The sequence below is a fragment of the Schistocerca cancellata genome, chromosome 5 (assembly GCF_023864275.1).
Source record: "Schistocerca cancellata isolate TAMUIC-IGC-003103 chromosome 5, iqSchCanc2.1, whole genome shotgun sequence".
Classification (NCBI taxonomy): Eukaryota; Metazoa; Arthropoda; class Insecta; order Orthoptera; family Acrididae; genus Schistocerca; species Schistocerca cancellata.
This window is the reverse complement of record NC_064630.1, coordinates 551,575,447-551,601,788: the sequence shown is the minus strand read 5'-3', so window position 1 is coordinate 551,601,788 and position 26,342 is coordinate 551,575,447. Positions and strand designations below refer to the sequence as shown.

General features: G+C 42.3%; 1 protein-coding gene across 1 annotated transcript in view; it reads right to left on the bottom strand.

The window, feature by feature from the left end:
* The window catches only part of LOC126188674 (uncharacterized), a 34,225-nt gene extending 14,439 nt beyond the window's left edge, over positions 1 to 19,786 (bottom strand). Inside the window, exons 1-2 of the mRNA XM_049930280.1 lie at positions 19,751 to 19,786; positions 1,180 to 1,457 (exon numbers count right to left, since the gene is read on the bottom strand). Coding sequence (XP_049786237.1) covers positions 1,180 to 1,457; positions 19,751 to 19,786 — 314 coding nt within the window. The remainder of the gene's footprint in view (positions 1 to 1,179; positions 1,458 to 19,750) is intronic.
* Between the last annotated feature and the right edge of the window lie 6,556 nt (positions 19,787 to 26,342).

Here is a 26,342-nt window from a genome sequence, read left to right as displayed (position 1 = left end):
TGCTAAACTAAAATGTAGACGACAATCAGTTCCAACAAGAAGCGAAAAGCAGCGTTAGAAATATGCTACACGAGAAGGTCGTAGATTCGGTGCTTAGCCGGATAACGAAGGAGGAGGTATTAAATCGAATAGCAGAAAAAAGACATTGTAAGTAGGCTGTTTAGGTTTTATGTTGGTAACGCCATGTAGCGCTCTATATGGAAATCACTGACTGTGCTGTGTGAAGGCTGTGGTTGGTTTGCATTGTTGGAATTCGCCATTGTAGTGTTGGGCAGTTGGCTGTTAACAGCGCGTAGCATTGCGCAGTTGGAGGTGAGCCGCCAGCAGTGGTGGATGTGGGGAGAGAGATGGCAAAATTTTGAGAGCGGATGATCTGGACCGAGACAGTAAATTTGTAATATTGGATATCATGGACTGATATAGATATTATGACTTTTGAACAATATTAAGGTAAATACATTGTTTGTTCTCTATCAAAATCTTTCATTTGCTAACTATGCCTATCAGTAGTTAGTGCCTTCAGTAGTTTGAATCTTTTATTTAGCTGGGAGTATTGGCGCTCGCTGTATTGCAGTAGTTCGAGTAACGAAGATTTTTGTGAGGTAAGTGATTTGTGAAACCTTTAGGTTAATGTTAGTCATGGCCATTCTTTTGTAGGGATTTTTGAAAGTCAGATTGCGTTGCGCCAAAAATATTGTGTGTCAGTTTAGTGTTGATCAGAATAAGTAAAGAGAGAAATGTCTGAGTACGTTCAGTCCTGCTCAGCTGTTTGAAAATCAAATAACGTAAGGGGTTTACCAGCACAGTCATTCATAATTTTTTCTAAGGGCACGTTTCAACATTTATAACGTAAATAGATTGAAAGAAGGAATTGTTTCATAAAATACATCCCAAAGAATCACAAGAGTCGGCAAATTGGTAATGGAGTGTATTTAGGGGAGGGGGTGGGAGTAAAAATTTGCAATGGGAGGCCAAGGATTTACTACAGTAAGTACGTTCAAAAGATTACAATATCTATGCAAAAATTAAGAGGTTTGCAGAGACAGACTATCTGGGGATTTGCGTCAAACCAGTCTGCGGACTGATGACCACAACAACCAAGACCAAGTGCCTTTTTTTGCCACGAAATGAGTCCTGGAACACAATGTGAGAAGAAGTCGTATTTTTGTCTTGGCTCACCTGCAGTCTGCTGTCAGAGGATTGTACGCCGTAGCACCAGAGCACGAAAAAGATTCAGAATCTGCGTTGACTTCAGTGCAGACGTGAAACCTCTGGCAGTCGTAGGGGTCAGGGAAGAACCCGACGCCGTGGCACGTGAAGTCGGCGGGTGGGTGGCAGTCCGAGTCTTCTTTTGCAATGCAGTCGGCCTGCTCCGTGCTGCACCTCGTGTTGGACTCGCACGTTGCCACCACCGTAGGGATGTACCCACCTGTACCATCGCCTAAACACAACACTACCTGTGCAAACAGTGCAACATACACTCAGCAAAACGTAATAAATTTAAAAAATGCCGGCAGTTATTGCGTAATCTTATGCATACACTTACTCCAAACATCCACGCAACGGAACTGTTGCATGGGTGATCGCATTTCAATATTCTTTCTGTTACATCGATATGCATTTTCTATAGCTACCATAGAGCAGTTCATGCGATATTTTGGGCGGTGACTTCAATCATATCCCGAACGGAACCTGTTCCTGTACTTCTTCATCCAAATAGGAAGCAGTCTCAGCTACAAGTATTTGTGTTCCTGACGGCCTTGAGGAACAAATTTCTGAGAATGAATGTTTGGAGCACACCACTGTATGGAGTGAACCATGGGCTATGGGAAAAACGGGAAACAGAAGACAATCAAAGCATCTGAGATGTGGCGGTACAGATGAGAGTTGAAAATTAAGTTTATTGATGAGGTAAGGAATGAGGTTCACCGCAGAATCAGCGAGGAAAGGAAAACATTGAATGGAAAACACTGGAAAGAAGAAGGACAAGGATGATTGGTCACGTATTAAGACATCACGGAATAACCTCTATGGTGCTAGAGGGAGCTGTAGAAGTCAAAATCTGTAGGAGAAGAAAGATGTTAAATAACTGACGGTGTAGATTGCAAGTGTTGCTGAGAGATGAAGAGGTTGTAAGTAGGCTGTTTATGTTTTCTTTATGTAAGTAGGCTGTTTATGTTTTCTTATTGGCAACGTTACGTAGCGCTCTATATGAAAATCACTGGCTGTGCTGTGTGCAGTCTGTGGCTAGTTTGCATTGTTGTCTGCCATTGTAGTGTTGGGCAGCGGCAGCTGGATGTGAACAGCACGTAGCGTTGCGCAGTTGGAGGTGAGCCGCCAGCAGTGGTGGATGTGGGGAGAGAGATGGCGGAGTTTTGAAATTTGTTATACTGGATATTATGAACTGCTATGTATATTATGGTTTTTCAACACTATTAAGGTAAATACATTGTTTGTTCTCTATTAAAATCTTTCATTTGCTAACTATGCTTATCAGTAGTTAGTGCCTTCCGTAGTTTGAATCTTTTATTTAGCTGGCAGTAGAAAATTTAAAGAGGGAGATGGATAGGTTAAAGTTAGATATAGTGGGAATTAGTGAAGTTCGGTGGCAGGAGGAACAAGACTTTTGGTCAGGTGATTACAGGGTTATAAATACAAAATCAAATAGGGGTAATGCAGGAGTAGGTTTAATAATGAATAAAAAAATAGGAGTGCGGGTTAGCTACTACAAACAGCATAGTGAACGCATTATTGTGGCCAAGATAGACACAAAGCCCATGCCTACTACAGTAGTACAAGTTTATATGCCAACTACCTCTGCAGATGATGAAGAAATAGATGAAATGTATGACGAGATAAAAGAAATTATTCAGGTAGTGAAAGGAGACGAAAATTTAATAGTCATGGGTGACTGGAATTCGTCAGTAGGAAAAGGGAGAGAAGGAAACATAGTAGGTGAATATGGATTGGGGGGAAGGAATGAAAGAGGAAGCCGCCTTGTAGAATTTTGCACAGAGCATAAATTAATCATAGCCAACACTTGGTTCAAGAATCATAAAAGAAGGTTGTATACCTGGAAGAATCCTGGAGATACTAGTAGGTATCAGATAGATTATATAATGGTAAGACAGAGATTTAGGAACCAGGTTTTAAATTGTAAGACATTTCCTGGGGCAGATGTGGATTCTGACCACAATCTATTGGTTATGAACTGCAGATTGAAACTGAAGAAACTGCAAAAAGGTGGGAATTTAAGGAGATGGGACCTGGATAAACTGAAAGAACCAGAGGTTGTAGAGAGTTTCAGGGAGAGCATAAGGGAACAATTGACAGGAATGGGGGAAAGAAATACAGTAGAAGAAGAATGGGTAGCTCTGAGGGATGAAGTAGTGAAGGCAGCAGAGGATCAAGTAGGTAAAAAGACGAGGGCTAATAGAAATCCTTGGGTAACAGAAGAAATATTGAATTTAATTGATGAAAGGAGAAAATACAAAAATGCAGTAAATGAAGCAGGCAAAAAGGAATACAGACGTCTCAAAAATGATATCGACAGGAAGTGCAAAATGGCTAAGCAGGGATGGCTAGAGGACAAATGTAAGGATGTAGAGGCTTGTCTCACTAGGGGTAAGATAGATACTGCCTACAGGAAAATTAAAGAGACCTTTGGAGAGAAGAGAACCACTTGTATGAATATCAAGAGCTCAGATGGCAACCCAATTCTAAGCAAAGAAGGGAAGGCAGAAAGGTGGAAGGAGTATATAGAGGGTTTATACAAGGGCGATGTACTTGAGGACAATATTATGGAAATGGAAGAGGATGTAGATGAAGACGAAATGGGAGATAAGATACTGCGTGAAGAGTTTGACAGAGCACTGAAAGACCTGAGTCGAAACAAGGCCCCGGGAGTAGACAACATTCCATTTGAACTACTGATGGCCTCGGGAGAGCCAGTCATGACAAAACTCTACCATCTGGTGAGCACGATGTATGAGACAGGCGAAATACCCTCAGACTTCAAGAAGAATATAATAATTCCAATCCCAAAGAAAGCAGGTGTTGACAGATGTGAAAATTACCGAACTATCAGTTTAATAAGTCACAGCTGCAAAATACTAACGCGAATTCTTTACAGACGAATGGAAAAACTGGTAGAAGCCGACCTCGGGGAAGATCAGTTTGGATTCCGTAGAAATGTTGGAACACGTGAGGCAACACTGACCTTACGACTTATCTTAGAAGAAAGATTAAGAAAAGGCAAACCTACGTTTCTAGCATTTGTAGACTTAGAGAAAGCTTTTGACAATGTTAACTGGAATACTCTCTTTCAAATTCTGAAGGTGGCAGGGGTAAAATACAGGGAGCGAAAGGCTATTTACAGTTTGTACAGAAACCAGATGGCAGTTATAAGAGTCGAGGGGCATGAAAGGGTAGCAGTGGTTGGGAAAGGAGTAAGACAGGGTTGTAGCCTATCCCCGATGTTATTCAATCTGTATATTGAGCAAGCAGTAAAGGAAACAAAAGAAAAATTCGGAGTAGGTATTAAAATTCATGGAGAAGAAGTAAAAACTTTGAGGTTCGCCGATGACATTGTAATTCTGTCAGAGACAGCAAAGGACTTGGAAGAGCAGTTGAACGGAATGGACAGTATCTTGAAAGGAGGATATAAGATGAACATCAACAAAAGCAAAACGAGGATAATGGAATGTAGTCAAATTAAGTCAGGTGATGCTGAGGGAATTAGATTAGGAAATGAGACACTTAAAGTAGTAAAGGAGTTTTGCTATTTAGGGAGTAAAATAACTGATGATGGTCGAAGTAGAGAGGATATAAAATGTAGACTGGCAATGGCAAAGAAAGCGTTTCTCAAGAAGAGGAATTTGTTAACATCGAGTATAGATTTAAATGTCAGGAAGTCGTTTCTGAAAGTATTTGTATGGAGTGTAGCCATGTATGGAAGTGAAACATGGACGATAACTAGTTTGGACAAGAAGAGAATAGAAGCTTTCGAAATGTGGTGCTACAGAAGAATGCTGAAGATAAGGTGGGTAGACCACGTAACTAATGAGGAGGTATTGAATAGGATTGGGGAGAAGAGAAGTTTGTGGCACAACTTAACTAGAAGAAGGGATCGGTTGGTAGGACATGTTTTGAGGCATCAAGGGATCACAAATTTAGCATTGGAGGGCAGTGTGGAGGGTAAAAATCGTAGAGGGAGACCAAGAGATGAATACACTAAGCAGATTCAGAAGGATGTAGGTTGCAGTAGATACTGGGAGATGAAGAAGCTTGCACAGGATAGAGTAGCATGGAGAGCTGCATCAAACCAGTCTCAGGACTGAAGACCACAACAACAACAAACAGTGGCGCTCGCCGTATTGCAGTAGTTCGAGTAACGAAGATTTTTGTGAAGAAAGTGATTTGTGAAAGGTATAGGTTAATGTTAGTCAGGGCCATTCCTTTGTAGGTATTTCTGAAAGTCAGATTGCGTTGCGCTAAAAAATATTGTGTGTCAGTTTAAGCACAGTCGTGTACAATTGTTCTAAGGGGACGAGAGGAATTCGTGGCAGGATCGATCAAGCACGTCAGAAGACTGAAGGCTCAAAAAAAATTGGTGACCACCTTCGGCGCCACCCCTCTCCCCCCCCCCCCCCCCAAACACACACACACACACACTCGCCAGTTTCTCAGTATAACAATACAATCAATCAAGGTTTCAGTAGTAAGCTCAATGGGACAAAATATTAGTCACCTCTCTAAAACAGCACCCTGTCCTCTTTGGAGTACTACTAGTCGGTCGCGCAACCCTCCACCACTCACGGAAGTCATGGCAGTGAAGGGGCGTGTATTTAAAGAGCGTTATACTCGTACATAATCAGCGCTGCAAGATGGATCGACGTGGAGCCGCGACAGAATGTCAAGATGGAGTTATCGTATTTGGAAGTGCTCATAACAACACCAGAACCAAATTTCCCAATGTGTTGGTGTATCAACGCGCACAAGGAATGGTGTGTTACAGCTTAAAAACACTGGTCGAAAAAAGTTCCTAACCAACGGGAAATGGTAATGACAATCGGCTTCAAATCTGACACGAATTTCTGCTGTCAATGAATGCTGGTCCTACTCAACCAGTTGCCGAGCGACCGGAACTGCATGCAACAGACATTTGGAGACGGATACCTTCCAACAGACCATTGCTCACAGCGTCTCGTATAACTCCACTCCTTCGTTGGGTCGAACAACAAGCAAATTGCACAGTAGCTGACTGGAGAGGTATACTGTGGTCAATCGTGTCACGTTTTTGCTTGTTTTCTAACTCTGCGAGAAGTCGAGTGGAGTACATGGGCGTTTAACCGGCAGCACGTGGAGGGTGTTTTGGTGGTGTTTTTCGTCTCAAGATGTTGGTCCCCGTATAGAATATTTCAGTGGTAATGACAGTAATAATAACAGCAATAAAACTCTTCACAATGCAGGACATTTAAGATGTTTCTTAATTCTCTCCCTGATGACAAGCAGAAGGTTAAGACATAATACATGTCCTGCATTTTCTGGACCTCCGGTATCCCTATTTACACTACTGGCCATTAAAATTGCTACACCACGAAGAAATGCGGATGATAAACGGCTATTCATTGGCCAAATATATTATACTAGAATATATTATACTAGAACTGACATTTGATTACATTTTCACCCAATTTGGGTGCATAGATACTGAGAAATCAGTACCCAGAACAACCACCTCTGGACGTAATAACGGCTTTGATACGCCTGGGCATTGAGTCAAACAGAGCTTGGATGGCGTGTACAGGCACAGCTGCCCACGCAGCTTCAACACGATACCACAGTTCTTCAATAGTAGTGAGTGGCGTATTGTGACGAGCCAGTTGCTCGGCCACCATTGACCAGACGTTTTCAATTGGTGAGAGATCTGGAGAATGTGCTGCCCAGGGCAGCAGTCGAACATTTTCTGTATCCAGAAAGATCCGTACAGGACCTGCAACATGCGGTCTTACATTATCCTGCTGAAATGTAGGATTTTCCAGGGATCGAATGAAGGGTAGAGCTACGGGTCGTAACACATCTGAAATGTAACGTCCACTGCTCAAAGTGCCGTTAATGCGAACAAGAGGTGACCGAGACGTGTAACCAATGGCACCCCATACCATCACGTCGGGTGATACGCCAGTAGGGCGATGACGAATACACGCTTTCAATGTGCGTTCACCGCGATGTCGCCAAACACGGATGCGATCATCATGATGGTGTAAACAGAACCTGGATTCATCCGAAAAAATTACGTTTTGCCATTCGTGCACCCAAGTTCGTCGTTGAGTGCACCAGTGCACCATCGCAGGCGCTCCTGTCTGTGATGCAGCGTCAAGGGTAACCGCAGCCATGGTTTCCGAGCTGACAGTCCATGCTGCTGCAAACGTCGTCGAATTGTTCGTGCAGATGGTTGTTGTCTTGCAAAAGTCCCCGTCTGTTCACTCAGGGATCGAGACGTGGCTGCACGATCCGTTACAGTCATTCGGGTAAGATGCCTGTCATCTCGACTGCTAGTGATACGAGGTCGTTGGGATCCAGCACGGCGTTCCGTATTACCCTCCTGAACCCACCGATTCCATGTTCTGCTAACAGTCAATGGATCTCGACCAACGTGAGCAGCAATGTCGCGGTACGATAAACCGCAATCGCGATAGGCTCTACAATCCGACCTTTATCAAAGTCGGAAACATGATGGTACGCATTTCTCCTCCTTACACGAGGAATCACAACAACGTTTCAACAGGCAACGCCACCCAACTGCTGTTGGTGTATGAGAAATCTGTTGGAAACTTTTTTCATGTCAACACGTTGTAGGTGTCGCCACTGGCGCCAGCCTTGTGTGAAATGCACAAATTTTCATCGTTTTCTACCACTGGTGTATAAGATTATCGACGCAGTCTTCAGTGAGTGAGTGCCGGAACCCAAGCTTTGTTGTAACTAACCTGCGACCCAGTTTATTAGGTCATCCGACATTTATTTCGAGTCTTTAATAAGTTGGCGTTTGCACCCCTATAATGCTCTCCTCGTATTTTATTTCGTGATTGTATTTGAGGCAGTGTCCGGAGCCAGTTGCTTTGCGTGATTGTTTCAGTCGGAATTATCACTGATGTTTCTTGCACCCCTCTTCATTCTCTGGTAATGCGCTGCACACCCGGCATTCGGGGCTGTAGATCGTCTTTAACATCACAAAGAATGCCTTTCCCCTTCGTTGACGGGAGTAAAATACACTGGATACAATGTTTCCGCAAGACTGTAGCCATCTTTGAGATTTGGCCAGCATAAAGCAGATTCTTGGTTTCTCATAGCCATAGGTGTCGTTAATTCTTAAGATTAAGACTGTTTGGCGAACGCAGAACCTTTGCCTTTCACGAGAATGTGCTCTTCCACCTGGGCCATCGAACGCGCTATCCGACCCGCTCTGTCACGTCCACTTCCTCCAATAACTCTGTACTACTTCGCAAACTTCACACGATTTCTCCTACATGCCTTGCGGGACCAGCACTCCTGGAAGAAACGACATTGGGGAGAAATGGCATAGACACGGGGTAGCGGATTGTTCCCAAAATGCTTTTTCACTCTGCAGCGGAGTGTGCGCTGACTGAAACATGCAGGTAGATTAAAAGTGAGTACTGGGCGCTGGCTTTTTTTATTTTGGCTGTAACGCCTGCTCGGTTTGACTATGTGAGTATGCTCCCATCAGAATCGGCGAGAATTTTCTTGTTTGAGAGGGTTAGAGCTCTACGAACGAGAGCACGAAATTCCTTTTGACACATGGTGATGGCCAGAAGCATTTACGTGGGTTTCCTACACAGGATGCCGCTGGAACGATGGTCAAGAACGATCATTCTAAGCAAAAATGTCCGGACCACGTGGCCTTCAAATTGTATACCTTAAGAGCTTTCAGCATTCCTTCATTCCGATACTACGAAACAAATTTCTTCTATCGCATCCTCTTTGCTTTCCATATTTCGAGAGATGGTAGAGTGGACCAAAATTAGAAAAATAAATGCCCAGTAAACATGGGCGCTAAAGTGTATACCTTAAGGGCTCTGAGCACTCTGCCACTGTAGAACACATCCCTTCTACTGAACAAGTGCTCATAGCTCTTGTGGAATGCGTTTTAGAGCCCATTTTTACTCGACAATTGTTTCTTGTTTTGGTCCATACTACCTCCTCCAAAAATGTGGAACGAAAAGAGCCTGCAGTAGAACATATTTGTTTAACAGTTCAAAGATGAAAAAGTGCTCACAGCTCTTAACATATGCATTTTAGAATCGACGTTTACTAGACATTTTTGTTTCGAATAATCGTTCGTGGTATATTGCCATTCCTTCCGGGACAGCATGTATCACATACATTCTTCCCTCCACCAGCACCTCGCGTAAAGGTTGGCCTCTTCCAGTCGAGATGGACAGAACTTAAATGCTCCGAAAACTCGTCACGTTTTTAGGGTTTGTGTCTCAATCTGCAAAAACTGAACCCTTACAGGATCGCTTTATTGTCTGTCTGTCTGTCCCACTGTTGAGAACCCATTTTCTCAGGAACGGGTAGACATATCAGTTTCAGGTTTATGTCACATATTAAGGTCGATGGTCCCTTGGAGGCGTGCAAATTTTAAGCTTCTAAGTCACTTCAATCTTTCTATCACATATTTTGATACTTGAAAACTCACTCATCAGAATCTATGGGGTACTTCCTGTTGACCTAGAATCATAAAAGTCGACAAGAAGCTACGTTTCACAGTAAAAGTTAAATAAAAATCTGAAAGTTGCTGAATTTTAATTATATCCCAGAAAAATATATTTTGCCATTTGAAGATACATTACATTCATCTACCGTCAAAAACATGATAAACGAACATCGCTCCACGCAAACATAACATGTAAGTTGTAATCATGTTTTAATAAGTGTATAAAGAATAATTTATTAAACTTTACGTACATAAACTGCTCGCTTGCTTTTGGATGTCGGGGCTAGTCTGAGGAAATTTTTTTTATACGGTCTTGGAATTCTCGGGATCAGTATCTCGCCAGTACCGGTATCGATAACGAGCCAAAATCACTGAGATTCTAGATTGTCAGGATGGATGAACTATATATAAAGGGCTTATTTCAATAGTGGTACAAGTCAATTACCTCCACTTTTCTGCCTAAAATGCTTCTGACATTAATGATCCGAAACAAACAGAAAGAAAGGTTCATCTCTAGGAAGAAGCCATATGCGTGAATATTTCTGGTATCTCAACTGCAGATTTTTCAGCGCTCATTTAACTTTAGGACTCATTATCTCAAAATGAACAAAAATGGACCTGTACCACTATTGGAATAAGCCCTTCTTATAATGTGTGCGTGTATGTGTGTGTGTGTGTGTGTGTGTGTGTGTGTGTTTAAGTTTGTAAGGAAGCCTCAGTGTGCGAGTGATACTCTTACTTGGCCAGATTTATCGTTCCATGAGGCTACAATTCAGACGTGTCGTCCATTCATCGATAGAAACTCTTTTAGCTTGACTCTGCAGATCCTACTACATTTACTTCAAAGTGTCTCATGTACAGATTTGCCACAACGGGCAATAACGGACTACCCACCACCACACCGTCAGAAACAGCAGTGAGATGTAATAATAGAGACCCGTGTGCAGTTGGTGCTGCAGATGACTTCGCCAGGCGCCGTGCAGACTGCCCGCCTAGTGACTGGGAACCGCCGCGGCGCTGCACCGAGGGACGCACTGACGTGGGCGGCACTCAGCAGCTGCAACACAGAACGGTACCAGCTCCACATAGCTTTTCATAACAACCCACAGAAATTTCAGTGTGGCTCACAGGTCATTATCCGAAATTATGTTCAACATGTGGTTCCGGTAGCGTTTTATTACTGTTCATTGGGAAAAACGTTTCCTAGCTTGTATATGGCCTGTGCTTGTAGCTGCATTTAATACTGATTATACACGAAATAATTACATTGTCGTTGTCTGATATCCTGAAATTTCTTTGCGCTCCATTAGAGTGTCATATAAAACAAATAGCAGGAAAAGCGGATATAACTCTGAGATTTATTGGGAGAATCTTACGGAATGTACCTCTAAAGCTACAACAACACCGGACTAGTCTCGCTTGGCGCCTGCGTTACTTCTCGCCTGGTGCGAAGCCCTTGAAAGCTTGGTGGCCACACCGAAGCATCGATGCCAGCCACCATAGCCGTGCTGCGCGCTCGCACTGTCGAAATGTCTGTTCAGGTGCTGAGTCAGGAAATGCTTCTAGCGGGAAATATTTGTTCGACGTACGAGATGTTGCGCAATCTTCCATCATGCTGAGTACATGGTATTAATAGCCGGCCGCTGTGGCCTGGCGGTTCCAGGCCCTTCAGTCCGCAACCAAGCGCGGCTGCTATGGTCGCAGGTTCGAATCCTGCTTCGGGCATGGATGTGTGTGATGTCCTTAGGTTAGTTAGGTTTAAGTAGCTCTAAGTCTAGGGGACTGATGACCTCAGATGTTAAATCACACAGTGCTTAGAGCCGTTTGAACCATTTTTTGTATTAATAATTGTGGTAGAAGTAAACGTGGGGAATTCAATAGTTTCTACAAAAAACTTCGAGAGTTTCAAAACAAAGTTTTTGGTTATTTACGGTTCACTGTAAAATCGTTCGACGCCCTTCTCACGGCTATTAAAGAAAAACTACAAAAACAAAATACTATTTAAAGAGCTAGCATGTATCCTGAGAAGCGTCAGTTGCTAAGATTTAGGTGGGTAAATATAAATTTAATACATTCCTTTATTTAAAGAAGTTCCACAGGATGAATGCACATTACAAAATGAGTTGGGAAAAATAAATTTTCTGAAACTCAGTTCGTTTCCAAGAAATCGAAGACAGCATAAGCAAAACTGAAATGATGACGCATGTACTTGGGGAATTGTATTAGAACCTGCACCAACACAATAACATTTGAAATAGTGTTGTCCTAAGTGGTTGAATTAAGTGATTGTTCTTCTTCCTGTCTTGGCTAAAATGGAATAGCATTGTTTGGAGACTGCCGACATTAATGCTTCGTGATAGAGAAGAAATGAAATTACACAATAAGTAGCGTTTTAGCAGGTCGTATAATCTTCGACGCCAGTAGGTGACAACGCAGGAAGAACCAACTACACCGTTGGCCTAGCGACAAGCCAAACGACTAGTGCAGCAAGCTGGCGGTCAGTGCCGACGGTCCCGTACGTTCACAGCTACTAGTTTAGCTAGGTGAGTCGCCTGGTGCGCCAAGCTAAGTGCATCCAGTGTGGCCGTTGACTCACACATGAAAGTAGTTGGTACAAAACTCAGGTGGTGCCGATTTTCAGTACTGTTGCTCGGTTCAGGACATTTAACCAAGTAGAATTAATAGACGAGATAGAAAAAGTTCAACGAAAAGCTGCGCATTTCGTCACGGGATCGTTTACTCGACGTGAGAGCATTTCAGAGACGCTCAACAAATTCCAGTGGCAGACGCTGCTCTATACTCTTTCATCCCACACTGCATTCGTGAATGCAACAGGAAAGCAATTTGCGATTATTTGCTGATGAAGCTGTTGTGTACGGCAAGGTGTCAAAGTAGAGTGACTGTACGAAGATACAAGACGACTTATGCAAAATTTCTAGTTGGTGTGATGGATGGCAGCTAGTTCTAAATGTGGAAAAATACAATAATCGGATGAATAGGAACAGGAAACCTGTAATGTTCGGTTACAGTATTACTGGTGGCACCGGCCGGTGTGGCCGAGCTGTTCTAGGCGCTTCAGTCTGGAACCACGCGACCGCTACGGTCCCAGGTTCGAATCCTGCCTCGAGAATGGATGTGTGTGATTTTCTTTATTTTAGTTAGGTTTAAGTAGTTCTAAGTTCTAGGGGACTGATGACCTCAGATGTTAAGTCCATAGTGGTCAGAGCCATTTGAACCATTACTAGTGACCGCCTTGGCTCAGACAAGTCGTTTGAATATCTGGGCGTAGCGTAAAGCGATATGAAATGGATCGAGCATGTGAGAACTGTGGTAGGGAAGGCGAATGGTCGACTTCGGTTTATTGGGAGAACTGTAGGAAAGAGTGGTTCACCTGTGAAGGAGACCACATACATGACACTGGTACGACCTATTCTTGGGTACTTCTCAAGTGTTTGGGGTTAGTACCAGGTCACACTGAAGAAAGACATCGAAGCATTTCAGAGGTAGGCTGCTAGATTTGTTACCAGTAGGGTCGAACAACATGTGTTACGAAGATGCTTCGGGAATCCCAGGAGGGAAAGCGACATTCTATTCGAGAAACACTGCTGAGAAAATTTATACAGGCAGCATATGAAGCCGACTGCCGATAGATTCTACTGCCGCTAACATATGAGGATTGTACCAAAAGTAAAGTTCCCATATTTTTTACAAATATAAAACATTGTTTATTGTTATTAATTTATACATCGTTGAAAATCTTACTCTATTGTCTATTTTTCAACATAGCCTCCATTTTTTTGACACACTTTGGAAGATGGTTCTCCAGCTTTTGTACTCCTAAGTAGAAAAAGTCTCCTGCCAACCAGTCATCGCTCTTGAAGTGTTTGCGACCAAAGTGTTCCTTTAGCTTGGGGAAGAGGTGATAATCTCTGGGGGCTAAGTCCAGGCTGTATGGGGGATGGGGCATGACAGTCCACCCAAGTTTCTTCAAAAGCTCCTGTGTTCGACGAGCAACGTGGGCTCAAGTGTTGTCGTGAAGAAGCACTACTCCCTCCTTCAGTCGTCCCCTCCGGAGATTCTGAATTGTTCGCCGGAGTTTGGTCAATGTTTCACAATACCTGTCTGAGTTTATTGTCGTCGCAGGTTCCCTGAAATCGATGAGGAGTACCCCCTTCCAATCCCAAAACACAGTCGTCATAACCTTTGCTGCAGACTGCGTTTGTTTGAATTTCTTTGGTTGCAGTGAACCGGAGTGACGCCACTGATGAGATTGTTCTTTAGGAGTGTAATGAAGCACCCGCGTTTCATCTACCGTGATGATAGAGTCCAACAACTTCTCCTTGTTGCCTCCCCCCTCACATTGTTGCAGAAACTTGCGACCACAATCAAGGCGTTTCTCCCTGTGTCCGTCAGTAAGCATCCGGGGGAGCCAGTGAGCTCACACCTTGCGATAACTCAACGTTTCTGATTAAGTTCTCTCAATTGTGCCGTGAGATGCTTCAACATTGCGTTCAACAAGTTCACGGACGGTGACCCTCCGATCTTTGAGCAACTCGCTGTTGATCTTCTGGGCCATCGCATCCGAAACCGGCGGTCATCCACTCCGTTCTTCATCTGAACTTCCGAGCGACCCTCAGGAAAAGCCCTGCACCATTTCCTGACGTGCTGAATGACTTGCACTCTTCACCATAAACCTCAGTCATTCGCCAATGAATCTCCATGGGCGGTAACTTCCTTGCGTGTAGAAACCAGATTACTGTTCGAACCTCGCACTTGGCGGGAGCACCGATCAACTCTTCCACCTCTGACAGCTGCCAAGCCAAGACTGAGCGACGTAGCGAATCGCGGACGGGCGGGCTCGAGAGTGGGGAACCACTGCGCGCAGCACAGCCTAGCACCTTCCCTAGAGGCTGTAGTTCACTGGGAACCTTACTTTTGGTACAATCCTCGTACATTGCGCATAAGGACCAGGAAGATAATATTCGAGAAACTAGGGCTCATACAGAGGCTATAGATAGTCGTTTTTTCCCTCGCTCTGTTTGCGAGAGGAACAGGAAAGGAAAGAACTAGTAGTGGTACAGGATACTCTCCGCCACGCACCGTACGGTGGTTTGCTGAGTACCTATCTAGATGTAGATGTAGACAAAGGCAGGACGATATAACGGTACCATCGCGGAGTACAGATGCCGATGTAGATACTTGTACAAAGTACTGTACAAAGCGAAAATAAGTATATGTTAGATATTCCCGAGATCCGTTTCGCATAAGTTTCTCATAACGGTTTCTCTTGGCTGTGTGGTTATGTGGTCTGTTTATCATTTAGAAAACCTCGAATTGGAGAACTTATTGCATGTATGTATTATCTGAAACAGTGATCTGGCAGTTTTTAAAACACCAAGGTAGGTGGAATATTTTCAAAGTCGATTTACTGCTTATGCCGAAAAAATATGAAAGAGAAAGGATGGAACTAAAAAAATTATACAGAGTGTGGAAAAAAGGACACCACACACATCCATGCCCCAGACAGGATACGACTGCAGCGGTCGAGTGTAGGACAGAACGGAAACATAAAACGAAGAAATTTGAGTACAGCAACTAGGGGTCGCAGCTGAATATTCACGGCGTTATGCCAGCGTGAAAACGGTGGTAAATTTGAACATTTGCTACAACATACTGATGTTAATTAAGTTGTGTCCTTTTCAGGACATACTGAAGCATGAAACATGGTCATTCGATTGTTTTCATTTCTAAAGAAGTGCTGTACAGTACGTCAGATAAGTACGGTACACTTGTATGTGATGCTTTAAGTTTCTCTTATTATCATCGTGACTATTAATTAGTACAAGGTGTACAACTTTGCTTCTGCCGTTTGCCGATAGGTGGCAACAACGGTAAGTAGCGGTTGAAAGAAACAGATCGCAGACGTCAGGCAGTTAGCTTGGACCTCGACCAACATAACCTCATCCAAACATTAGTCGATTTGTGTCTGTATCATAAAGTTGTTCTTGATGGAAAATGTCTGTTTGCGAGCCTAATTCTCGTCATTTGCAGGAGGTGTTACCGTTTTGTTTCAATATGAAGGAAACAGTAGCTTAGTCTCATCGAATGCTCTCAAGTACCTATGGTAAGGACGCCATTAGTGAAATAACGTGTCGTGAGTGGTTTCAAATCTTCAAGAACGGTGATTTTAACGTCGTAGACCGGCATAGTAGCGGAAGAGGGAATGTTTTCGAAGGTGCAGAATTGGAGACATTGCTGAGTGAGGCCTGACGTCAAACTCAAGAAGAATTGTCACGTTTAGTGGGAGTGACACAGCAAGCCATTTCAAAAACGTCTCAAGGCTATGGGCATGATTCAGAAAGAAGGGACTTGGGTCCCGTGTGAGCTGAAACCAAGAGACGTTGAAAGGCGTTTGTGTGTTTGTGAACAGTTGCTTCAGAGGCAAAAACGGAAGGGATTTCTGCATCACATTGTGACTGGGGACAAAAATGGGTTAATTACGATAACCCTAAACGCAAAAAATCATGGGGATATCCCGGCCATGCTTCCACGTCGACGGCCAAACCGAATATTCACGGCTCCAAGATCATGCTCTGCATTTGGTGGGACCAGCTCGGCGTCGTGTACTATGAGGTGTTAAAACCAAGTGAAATAATCGCAGGTGCTCGTTATCGATCGCAGTCAATGCGTTTGAGCAGAGCTTCAAAAGACAAACGGCCACAATACAGCGACAGGCACGATAAAGTGATTTTGCAGCACGACAATGCCCGACCCCACGTTGCAAAAGATGTCAAAACGTACTTGGAAACAATAAAATGGGAAGTCGTACCACACCCGCCATATTCTCCAGACGCTATTCCCTCTGACTATCACCTGTTTAGATCAATGGCGCATGGCCTGGCTGACCAACTCTTCCCATTTCATGAAGAGAAATTGGATCGATTCGTGGATCGCTTCAAAAGATGAACAATTTTTTCGACGCGGGATTTGTACAGTGCCCAAAAGATGGGATAAAATAGTGGCCAGCGATGGAAAATACTTTGAATGAGGCGTGTGTAACCAATTTGTTTCATGGCAGCCTCAAATGTTGGGGAAAAGACGGTGGAAGCAAAATTGTACACTTTGTACAAACATTTCGTTTTCGTATTCAGTTTCTATGAATTACATTTCATTTTGAATAAAGACGACCATATGTCAGATTTCGGTTACGTTCCTGTAGCACCGAAAATATTCAACTAGTTTCTGTACTCAAATTCCTTTGATTAATGCTGTCTTTGTGCCCTACACTTTTGGTCAGTTCGTTTTTCCGCACCCTATATAAGGAAAGGGAATGTTGAAATCCAAATGTTATGTCGTGGAAAATAAATTACAAGTAACTAAGATGAAGAAACAAGGTTGCAAGAAAGGAAATGTGCATGAACAAAACATGGATGGACAAGATAGCAATGACACTTCAGAGACGGCTAGTCATTTACTTACAGTGTTGACGCACCATCAGTACCACAACAATGGCACGAAGAACAAGGATATTTTAGTTTCCTTTTCTTAGGAAAAACCCGATAGAAAGTAGTGTTTCGCTGTCTAGAAGCAGTAATGGATATTTATTTCATTCTTAGAAGTACAAGTCACTAATAAGTAACTACTTCTCAACAGCCAACATCAATTTCAAAATGAGTATACAAATGTTAATGAGTTTACGAAAAGAAATTTTATTGGTATTGGTTTCTAAGCCAGCCAACTACATACACTTTTGCAGTTATAAAGGCATATTGCGTAAGTCACCAATTGTATAGGTAGGTTAGTTAGATTTCCCACAATTGTTAGTCGTTAGAATGAGTCAGGGAAATGTGGATAGTAGTTATGTTTTACAGATTTTTCTTTCAAGTTAAAGTGATTCAGTTTTCACGTTCTCAATTATATTACGGAAGTTCAACAACCAAGAACATTTTTTTTAATTAAGGGAAAGGATATTTAAGGATATTTTCGTCATGTCGTCTCCCATTTTTATTGATTGCCAAATGATTAGAAGTTCAGTGAATATTTAAATTCACTCTAATCTCAGCCCCACGCACATATAACAGTTTGCTGATAATAAAGCACTGATAAGGAAAGGGAATTGTTTCGAAGAGTATTTCAATCATCGGCAAATCACGTGAGACTATGTTGTGCCACTGGGGAAAGGCACATAGTTGGAGGAGACGGTAAGATAGATCACAACTCAACAGAGCGGCTAGGACGTCGAAAGTGGTGGATGTAGGAGTCAGAGTTGGGGAGTGCTGTAGAAATAGTAAGACAATAAACAATTCTAGACATAATACGCAAGAATTATCGATTTTATTATTGTATCATAGTGTGTAATGTGATGAGACAAAGTGCAAGTAATGTTAACACTGTATGTAAACAGTTATTTCCATAAAACAAAAGAAATAATTATTCTATGTCTCCTATTACATTTAATCATTTAGCCTATGAATCGACATCAATAACAGACTGACGGAATTAAGCCGAGCTTTCCATCATCTTGAAGATAATATTGTGCGTAATACGCGAAGCTGAATACTTCTTGAAAGTAGAAAATACGTCAGAACACTATTTCAAGATAAATATTTTGGAATTTGGAGAATCAAGATTAAAGTTTGCAAGCTATAGATTCCCACACAAACATTTCAGTGCAATCATATTACATCTGACAGATGTTCAAAAAAATCCGTTCTCCAAGTAAATAATTAAAAATCAAAAATTCATTGTTCAAAATCAGAAAAATTTAGCAGATGGCACATTTTATGTTTGCCAAAATAACGTCTGTGTCACATAAACACGCTGACAAATACATGTGTTACAAGCACATGTCACGATTACGACATGACTCGGATCTCAGCTATTGATTAATGTTTCCTTAGTTCAGGGTGATGGTAAGTTAATGTTTTGGTTCACTGATTCATAACATAAAAGGGAGTCCATCACAATGCGCCATTTGGTTATGCATGTGAACCAAGTTTGTAAGAGATTGACAGCCATAAGGAAACGAAACATACTATTATATTATCAAAATGAAAGTTAAACGGAGTATCATTGTTATGCATATCAAAAGATAATATTTGATCTGAGAAATAGAACCCGGAAATTTTTCTTAGCAGGATATTTGAAAAGAAACTGGTATTTTTATTTTCAAGTATTCACTAATTCATGTTCAGTAAAATACCATTTTGAATGAGGTATTTCGACTTCCGCTACGATTGAGTTAGTTCAGTTATTTCAACAGACTCTTTCCTAAGAGGTGTGTAAAACCAAATGATGCAGTATGTGCATCTCACGATTCGTGGAATTGGCTCAAGAAAACTATCTTCCCATAATACTTACCTCACCATGAATAAAAATTGGTTCCTGCTGTCAGTAAATGATAGCAACGTTAGATGTAATTTCTAAAAAGGAAACTTACAGCAAAAAATGCAATTGTTTTATGACAACCTCGTGAGTGAAAACAATGGTATGAAAAGAAGCAGAAAATCTTAACCAGTCTTCTATTGTAATAATGTCACATTCGAACCAACATCTCATATGTCAGAAATAAAATTGTAAAACAAAAGAATAGTTTGACAGTTTGACGTCGATCAGATGAGGATCGAGGGCTCGATACCAATTTCCGAACTTTGGATGGCAGACTTACGAGAGCTATATAACAAAATAGATATGCCTAATCAACAAACAGAACGGTTTGTCCTTGCTTAGTGCTTTGAGTAGCAACTTACACAGAAACTAAGTTACTATTGCAGACAAATATGATGCTAAAATATGCTGGACCACCCTACCATTCAGGATAGTTTCCCATGCACCAGTTTAGATGATTGTTACGATTATTGCTTTAAAAATGGCTAGAACTATTCCTTATCGAATATTAGAGTAACTGTGAAATTTTCTATACGTAATAACTTAGATTTTAACAGAGCTCGCAACGTAACTATAAATATAAAAGCAGCCACATTTATCTAATAAAATCAGATCAACCACACTTACCAGAAAGACAGTCTTTACACCTCTCGGCAGCTCCATATTAGCCTGTGTGATTTCGAATGTATTGAGCCAGCTGTTTAAATACTTATTACTAGCCAAGAGTTTATCAAGGGATCTACCAGATAATGTTGGTATCAGAAAAATCCTTGCGCAACACTTTTGACAGCTGTTATCGAAATACCTGATGCTGTATGAAGAGCAGGGAATTTACAAAAATAGTTCTACGTTCGTAAATTTAATGTGATTATAAGGAATAGTTGCGTCTAGAACATGTGATCATTGGTTTTTCGCCGGAGGTGAATAAATACTTGGCGAGAAACTATTAATAACATTGCGTGTTTTGTCGACATTTTGACGACACTAATATTTTTTTGAAATTTTGTTACAATTTCTGTGGTATTACATATGATTTAAAATTGAAATAATCACTCAATGAAACAATTTTTGCTCATCTTTAAAAATTTTGATCAACCGTCAAAATTACCGACATGTTGTATCGAAGTACCAGGATTCTCAAAGTGTTCCATCAGAATAAAAATTTGGGAAATCCTGGTCTAGAGCAGTGATTTATACAGTTAAGTACTTGAGACACTGAACTGAAATGCAGTGTTTTGTGGATCTCAAAGAAATTACACAATTAAAAAAGTGAAAAATGATGAGGTGTTTCAAAAGCCGCATAGCTGTATGAAGGTGCTTCATTCGCAACTACCGGTTTCACATCAGGATGGACACATCTCGAGATTTATAAAGGCTATATTTCCGTAATAAAGATGGACAATTACGGAGTTCCAGCTTTCGAGAAGTTATCCTCGTTTACATTCAAATCACAATCGTGGGTTGTCATAATAAAATTGAGTAGACCCAAAGGATACTTGTAAAAATACTCAAAACATGACTGCTAAATGAGCCAGGCGTGATACCACCACAGTAGATGCATTACGAGATCCGTTAGATGCCAACTGTATACAGCCAGTGAAGTGAAACTTAAAATCTCGTGTAATGTTCGTACTTCCGCCGTATCAGTCTTGCTAGCTTCCATGGGTTGTTTACGCCACATCGGCCTGTTAGCAACACCCACATTACACGGGATTTTAGGTTTTACTTCAATGGTTTTATACAGTTGGTGTCTACCGGATTTCATAATAGAGACATTCGGCCTGGCCCATTTAACAGCCATGCTTTGTTTTTACAAGCATCTTTTGCGTATACTCAATTTTATTTGAGACACCGGTATCGCGGTTTGACTTCTAACGTGGATATTTTCCCGAAAACTGGGACTCCGCAATTTTCCATCTGTATTATGAAAATATAGCTATGACAAACCTGAAGACACGTCTATACTGACGTGAAACCGGTAGTTCCTGATAAAGCACCTTCACACAGCTATGTGACTTTTGGAAGTACCTCATCATTCTTGACATTTCACTTGTTGTAATTTTTATTATAATTTGAATGTTTATTGAGCGTTGAGTGTTATTTGTCATTGTTACTCATAGTTAATAATTATTTGTATTACTTCAAGTGTTATATTGATATTTCCTCGCTATTTTATTTAGTTTACCAGACAACAGTTCCCATTGCGGGCAGTATCAGTGCTGACTTCACACGGAACTTCATGGTTCTCGAGATTAAAAACAACACGAAAGCAGATCTTGTAATATTTGATAAGCGCGCAAAGGGGCGTAAGTTGAAATCCGGGCTACAGTAGGGTCTCTTCAGCACTACGACAAAGATTAGAAACAGTTCCTCCACCGTAGTATTACTATCCAAGATTATTGTCTTGAAGTAGATGTTATTTTCGTACTTTTCTGTGCACTTTGTTTGTTAAGAAAAAGTGTCAGATTGAAGAAGTTCTGGTTTATTCCATGTGGTAAGCTGTGATTATTTGAAAGAGAGATCACTGCTTTAAAAATAGGTACTGCAGACGATGTCAGTCACAAGGATTTAACTTCTCAAAAATTACTCAACAGGTATCTTGCCCTCTACTAAAGAGCATAAAACATTAGATGCCAGGTAAGTTCCTGGGATTTACTTCGGAGTATGAGGAAGGCACAGGTAGCTCAATTTGAGGAACATTGGCTGGGAGAGCTTTTATACCTCGATCTCGAGCACAGTTTTTTCGACGACCGATCTAACAGTCTTCTTCAGGTGTTGCGAGCTGTTACTTCATGTGTGTTCGTAGTATGGACACCAACCAGACCGTGAGCTATTTACACTGACTAACCAGAACTTTATGGCCATGTACCTAATGGCCGATACGTCCATTTTTGGCACGCATAACCGCGGCGGCGCGTCGTGGCATGGAAGCAGTGAGGCCTTGGTAGATCGCAGGAGGGAGTTCGCACTCCATCTGCACACAGAAGTCACCTAATTCTGCAAATCCGGGGAGTGGGTCGATTAGCTCTTGAAGCCACATTCAATCTCACCCCAGATGTGTTCGATAGGGTTCACAATTGGTGAGCTGGGGGGGCGGGCACATCAATTGGAACTCGCCACCGCATTCCTTGAGCCATTCCACCACACTCCTGACCTTGAGACATGGTTATTCATCTTGTAGAAAAATTCCACTGCCGCAGGGAAACATGACCTCATGAAGGAGTTTAAGTGGTTTGCAACCAGTGTACGATACTCCTTAGTCATTGGCCATCATGGTGCCTTGCACGAGCTCCACTGGACCAATGGATGCCCACGTGAATGTTCCCCAGAATATAACGGAGCCGCCGCCACCTTGTCTGCGTCCTGTAGTGCGCGGGTGTCAAGGATATGTTCCCATGGAAGACGCCCTCCCATTGGTATAATGAAGAAGGTATAGGTATTCATCAGACCATGCAACGATCTGCCACTGCGCCAGCTTCCATTGTCGATGGTCATATTCCCATTTCAGTCGGAGTTGCCGATGTCGTGGTGTTAACAATGGCGCATGTTTCGTCGACTGCGGAGGCCCATCGTAAGGAATGTTCGGAGCACTGTGTGCTCACATACACACGTATTCTACCCCGCATAAAAGCCAGATATTAATTCCGCCACAGTTCGCCCCGTGTCCTGTCAGTCCTATTTTACCCGTCTTCCCAACCTACGACGTCCGACATCTGTAATGAGCGACGGCCGCTCAACCTCACGACGTTTGGACCTGGTTTTATCTTGGTTTCTCGACGTGTTGAAGACATTCACCATAGCACTCCTCGAACACCCGACATGTTGTGCAGTTTCCGAAATGCTCGAGCCGAGCCATCGGGCCATCATAATCTGCTCTCGGCCAAATTCAGACTGCGCACCTTACCCATTCTACACACGGACAGCACGCTTGCTGGTACTACGTGCACGATGCATGTGTATGACTAGCAGTCAGTCCTCGCAAGGTGGCACACTATCACCTGGACAGGTTTATATTGGTAGTAGGTCTGTGGTCCTAATTTTCTGGTTGAACATTGTATACTTACAATTAGTGTCTTGTAATTGTAACAGTCTAGAAATCCACTTTAGGAAATTTTCAGCCACTTATGAGAAATACAGACGCATTACTGAGAAAACTGACAGACAAGAAGAGACAGTAGTTTTAGGAGATTTCAGTTCAGATTTCTTAAAAGAATCTGATAGGAAATGTAGTGGTTTGGCAAGACAGCCAACCCACTAGGAGGAAGCCGAAAGGCACGCGTTTAAGCTCACGCAGGCTGGCGTGAGGTCTGGAACCGGACAAGGTAATTATAATAGCCAATAACGTACGTAGCTGCTGGAATACTTAACTTTAATTCATAATTGGTGAACATCGCTCTTGACGGTACATGTTTTACAGCATCAATAGTAACTGGTAATGGCGCCTTGCTAGGTCGTAGCAAATGACGTAGCTGAAGGCTATGCTAACTATCGTCTCGGCAAATGAGAGCGTAAATTGTCAGCGAACCATCGCTAGCAAAGTCGGCTGTACAATTGGGACGAGTGCTAGGAAGTCTCTCTAGACCTGCCGTGTGGCGGCGCTCGGTCTGCAATCACTGATAGTGGCGACACGCGGGTCCGACGTATACTAGCGGACCGCGGCCGATTTAAAGGCTACCACCTAGCAAGTGTGGTGTCTGGCGGTGACACCACAGGAAAAATGAAGCAGAATAACTGTTTGGCTGTTACAATCAGGTTTCATTGAGAAATTTTCCAGTTCGCAGCCATCAATATAGCAGGACCATGATTGACAACGGTTTTATATACAGTCGTCAGACTGAGATAATTAATGTGTTCTTTTATTCATCAGTCTTCTGACTGGTTTGATGCAGCCCGCTATTAGTTCAAATGGCTCTGAGCACTATGGGACTTAACTTCTGTGTCATCAGTCCCCTAGAACTTAGAACTACTTAAACCTAACTAACCTAAGGACAGCACACACATCCACGCCTGAGGCAGGATTCGAACCTGCGACCGTAGCGGTCCCGCGGTTCCAGACTGTAGCGCCTAGAACCGCTCGGCCACCCCGGCCGGCGCCACTAGTTCCTCTCCTCTCCTGCGCCAACTTCTTCATCTCAGAGCAGCAGTTGCACCCTACGTCCTCAACTATTTGTTGGATGTATTCCAATCTTCTCTACAGTTTTTACCCTCTACAGTACACTATAGTATCATGGAGGTTATTCCCCGATGCCTTAACACATGTCCTATCATGTGTCGCTTCTTCTTGTCACTGTTTTCCATGTGTTCCTTTCTTCGCCGAACCTGCGGAGAACCTCCTCATTCCTCGTCTTTCAACATTCCTCTGTAGCACCATATCTCAAATGCTTCGATTCTCTCCTGTTCCGCTTTCCCCACAGTCCATGTCTCACTTCCATGCAGTGCTGTACTCCAAATGTACATTCTCAGAAGTTTCTTTCCCAAATTAAGGCCTATGTTTATTGAATGTGCTAGTCTGCCTTTTATGTCCTCCGTGTTTCGTCCATCACGGCATATTTTGCTTCCAAGGTACCAGAATTCCTTAACTTCGTCTACTTTGTGATCGCTAATTTGATGTTAAGTTTCTCCCTATTCTCATTTCTGCTACTTCTTTCTTTCTTTCTCGATTTCAGCATTTTTTCATGCAGCCATTTGGCTTTGTCTGCCTCGCACTTTCTATTCATCATGCCTGTTCGATTTATATTACTGTATTCCTGTCACTCCCTGAACATTTCTGTACTTTCTCCTATCGTCAATCAGTTGAATCATTTCTTCTCTTACGCAAGGATTCTTTGGTGTTACCTTTGTTTCTATGTTTGTCGAACATCTGTGATTGATCTGTTTATTGATGTCTCTTCAACTGTACTGTCTGCTGTGATATTCCTTATCGCAGTGTCCACATCCGTCGTGAACTTCAAACGCACTTCATCATTCCCCAGTACTTCGGTATTCCACTTACTTCCGCACTGTATCTTCGACACTGCTCTCTCAAACTTCAGTCTACTCTTCATATTGGCTTTTGGGTATGCCTTACAGTCTAGTATCTGATTTCGGAATCTCTGTCTGTACATGACGTAATCCATCTGGAATCTTACCATGTCCCCAGACTTTTTCAAGTATACCACCTCGTCTTGTGATTCATGAACAGAGTATTCGCTATTAGCACCAGAAATTTATTACAGAATTCAGTCTTCCTGCTCTCTTACTCCTACTTCCAAGCCCATATTCTCCGATAACCATTTCTTCTACCTTTTCTCCTACGACCGATTCCAGTCCCCCATAATTATATTTTCGTCTTCCTTTGCCTATTGAAGCACCAATTCAGTATCCTCATATACTTTCTGTATCTCTTCATCTTATGCTTGCGAAGTCGAAATGTATGTCTGAACTATCGTTGTCGGCATTGGTTTGCCGTCGAATCTGATGAGAACAACACTATCACTGAACTGTTCACAGTAGCTCACTCTCTGATTTACCTTCAATTCATAACGAACTCTACCGTTTTCTGCTACTGTTGGTATCATCCGATATTCATCTGATAAGAAATCATTATTTTCTTTCCATTTCACTTGACTTACCCCCACTGTCTCTAGATTTGTGTCTAGTTTTCCTACAACGTTGAAACCTCTGACATTTCATGTTGTGATTCATAGAAAGTTAACCGTTTGTTGGTTATTCCATCTTTTTCTCATAGTCGCCGCTCCCTTGGCAGATCCGTACCAAGGTCCGAGTGGAGGAAATAATCCAAAATATTTTGTCAATTAGGAGATCTTCATGCCTTTTACACAGCTATTTCCATTACTTTCTTCATCGTCACGGCGTGATCATTGCCTTTTTGCGGCAGTTTCCCACCCCAAGGGCAAGAGAGTGCCCTGAACCTCCTTCCGCTCTCCTCTGTGACAGGGCCATTGGCAGAGTGAGAGTAACTTCTTATACCTGGAGTGGGTACCATATTGTTAATGGACTACCTGACCAAGACGCATAATTAATGGAAATAAAAAGTGTAGCATCTTACAGCTTAAAACAGTTAGGCTTGTTAATAAGAACAGATTCCATTGTTTTATGTGTAAGTCAATGGAGGTGGTATGGGAAGAGATATATATAGAAAGAGATGTTATTATGAAATTTAATATATTCCGTTTAAATTTGTGTCAACATTTGAAATTAACTTTCCTACATATTGTCT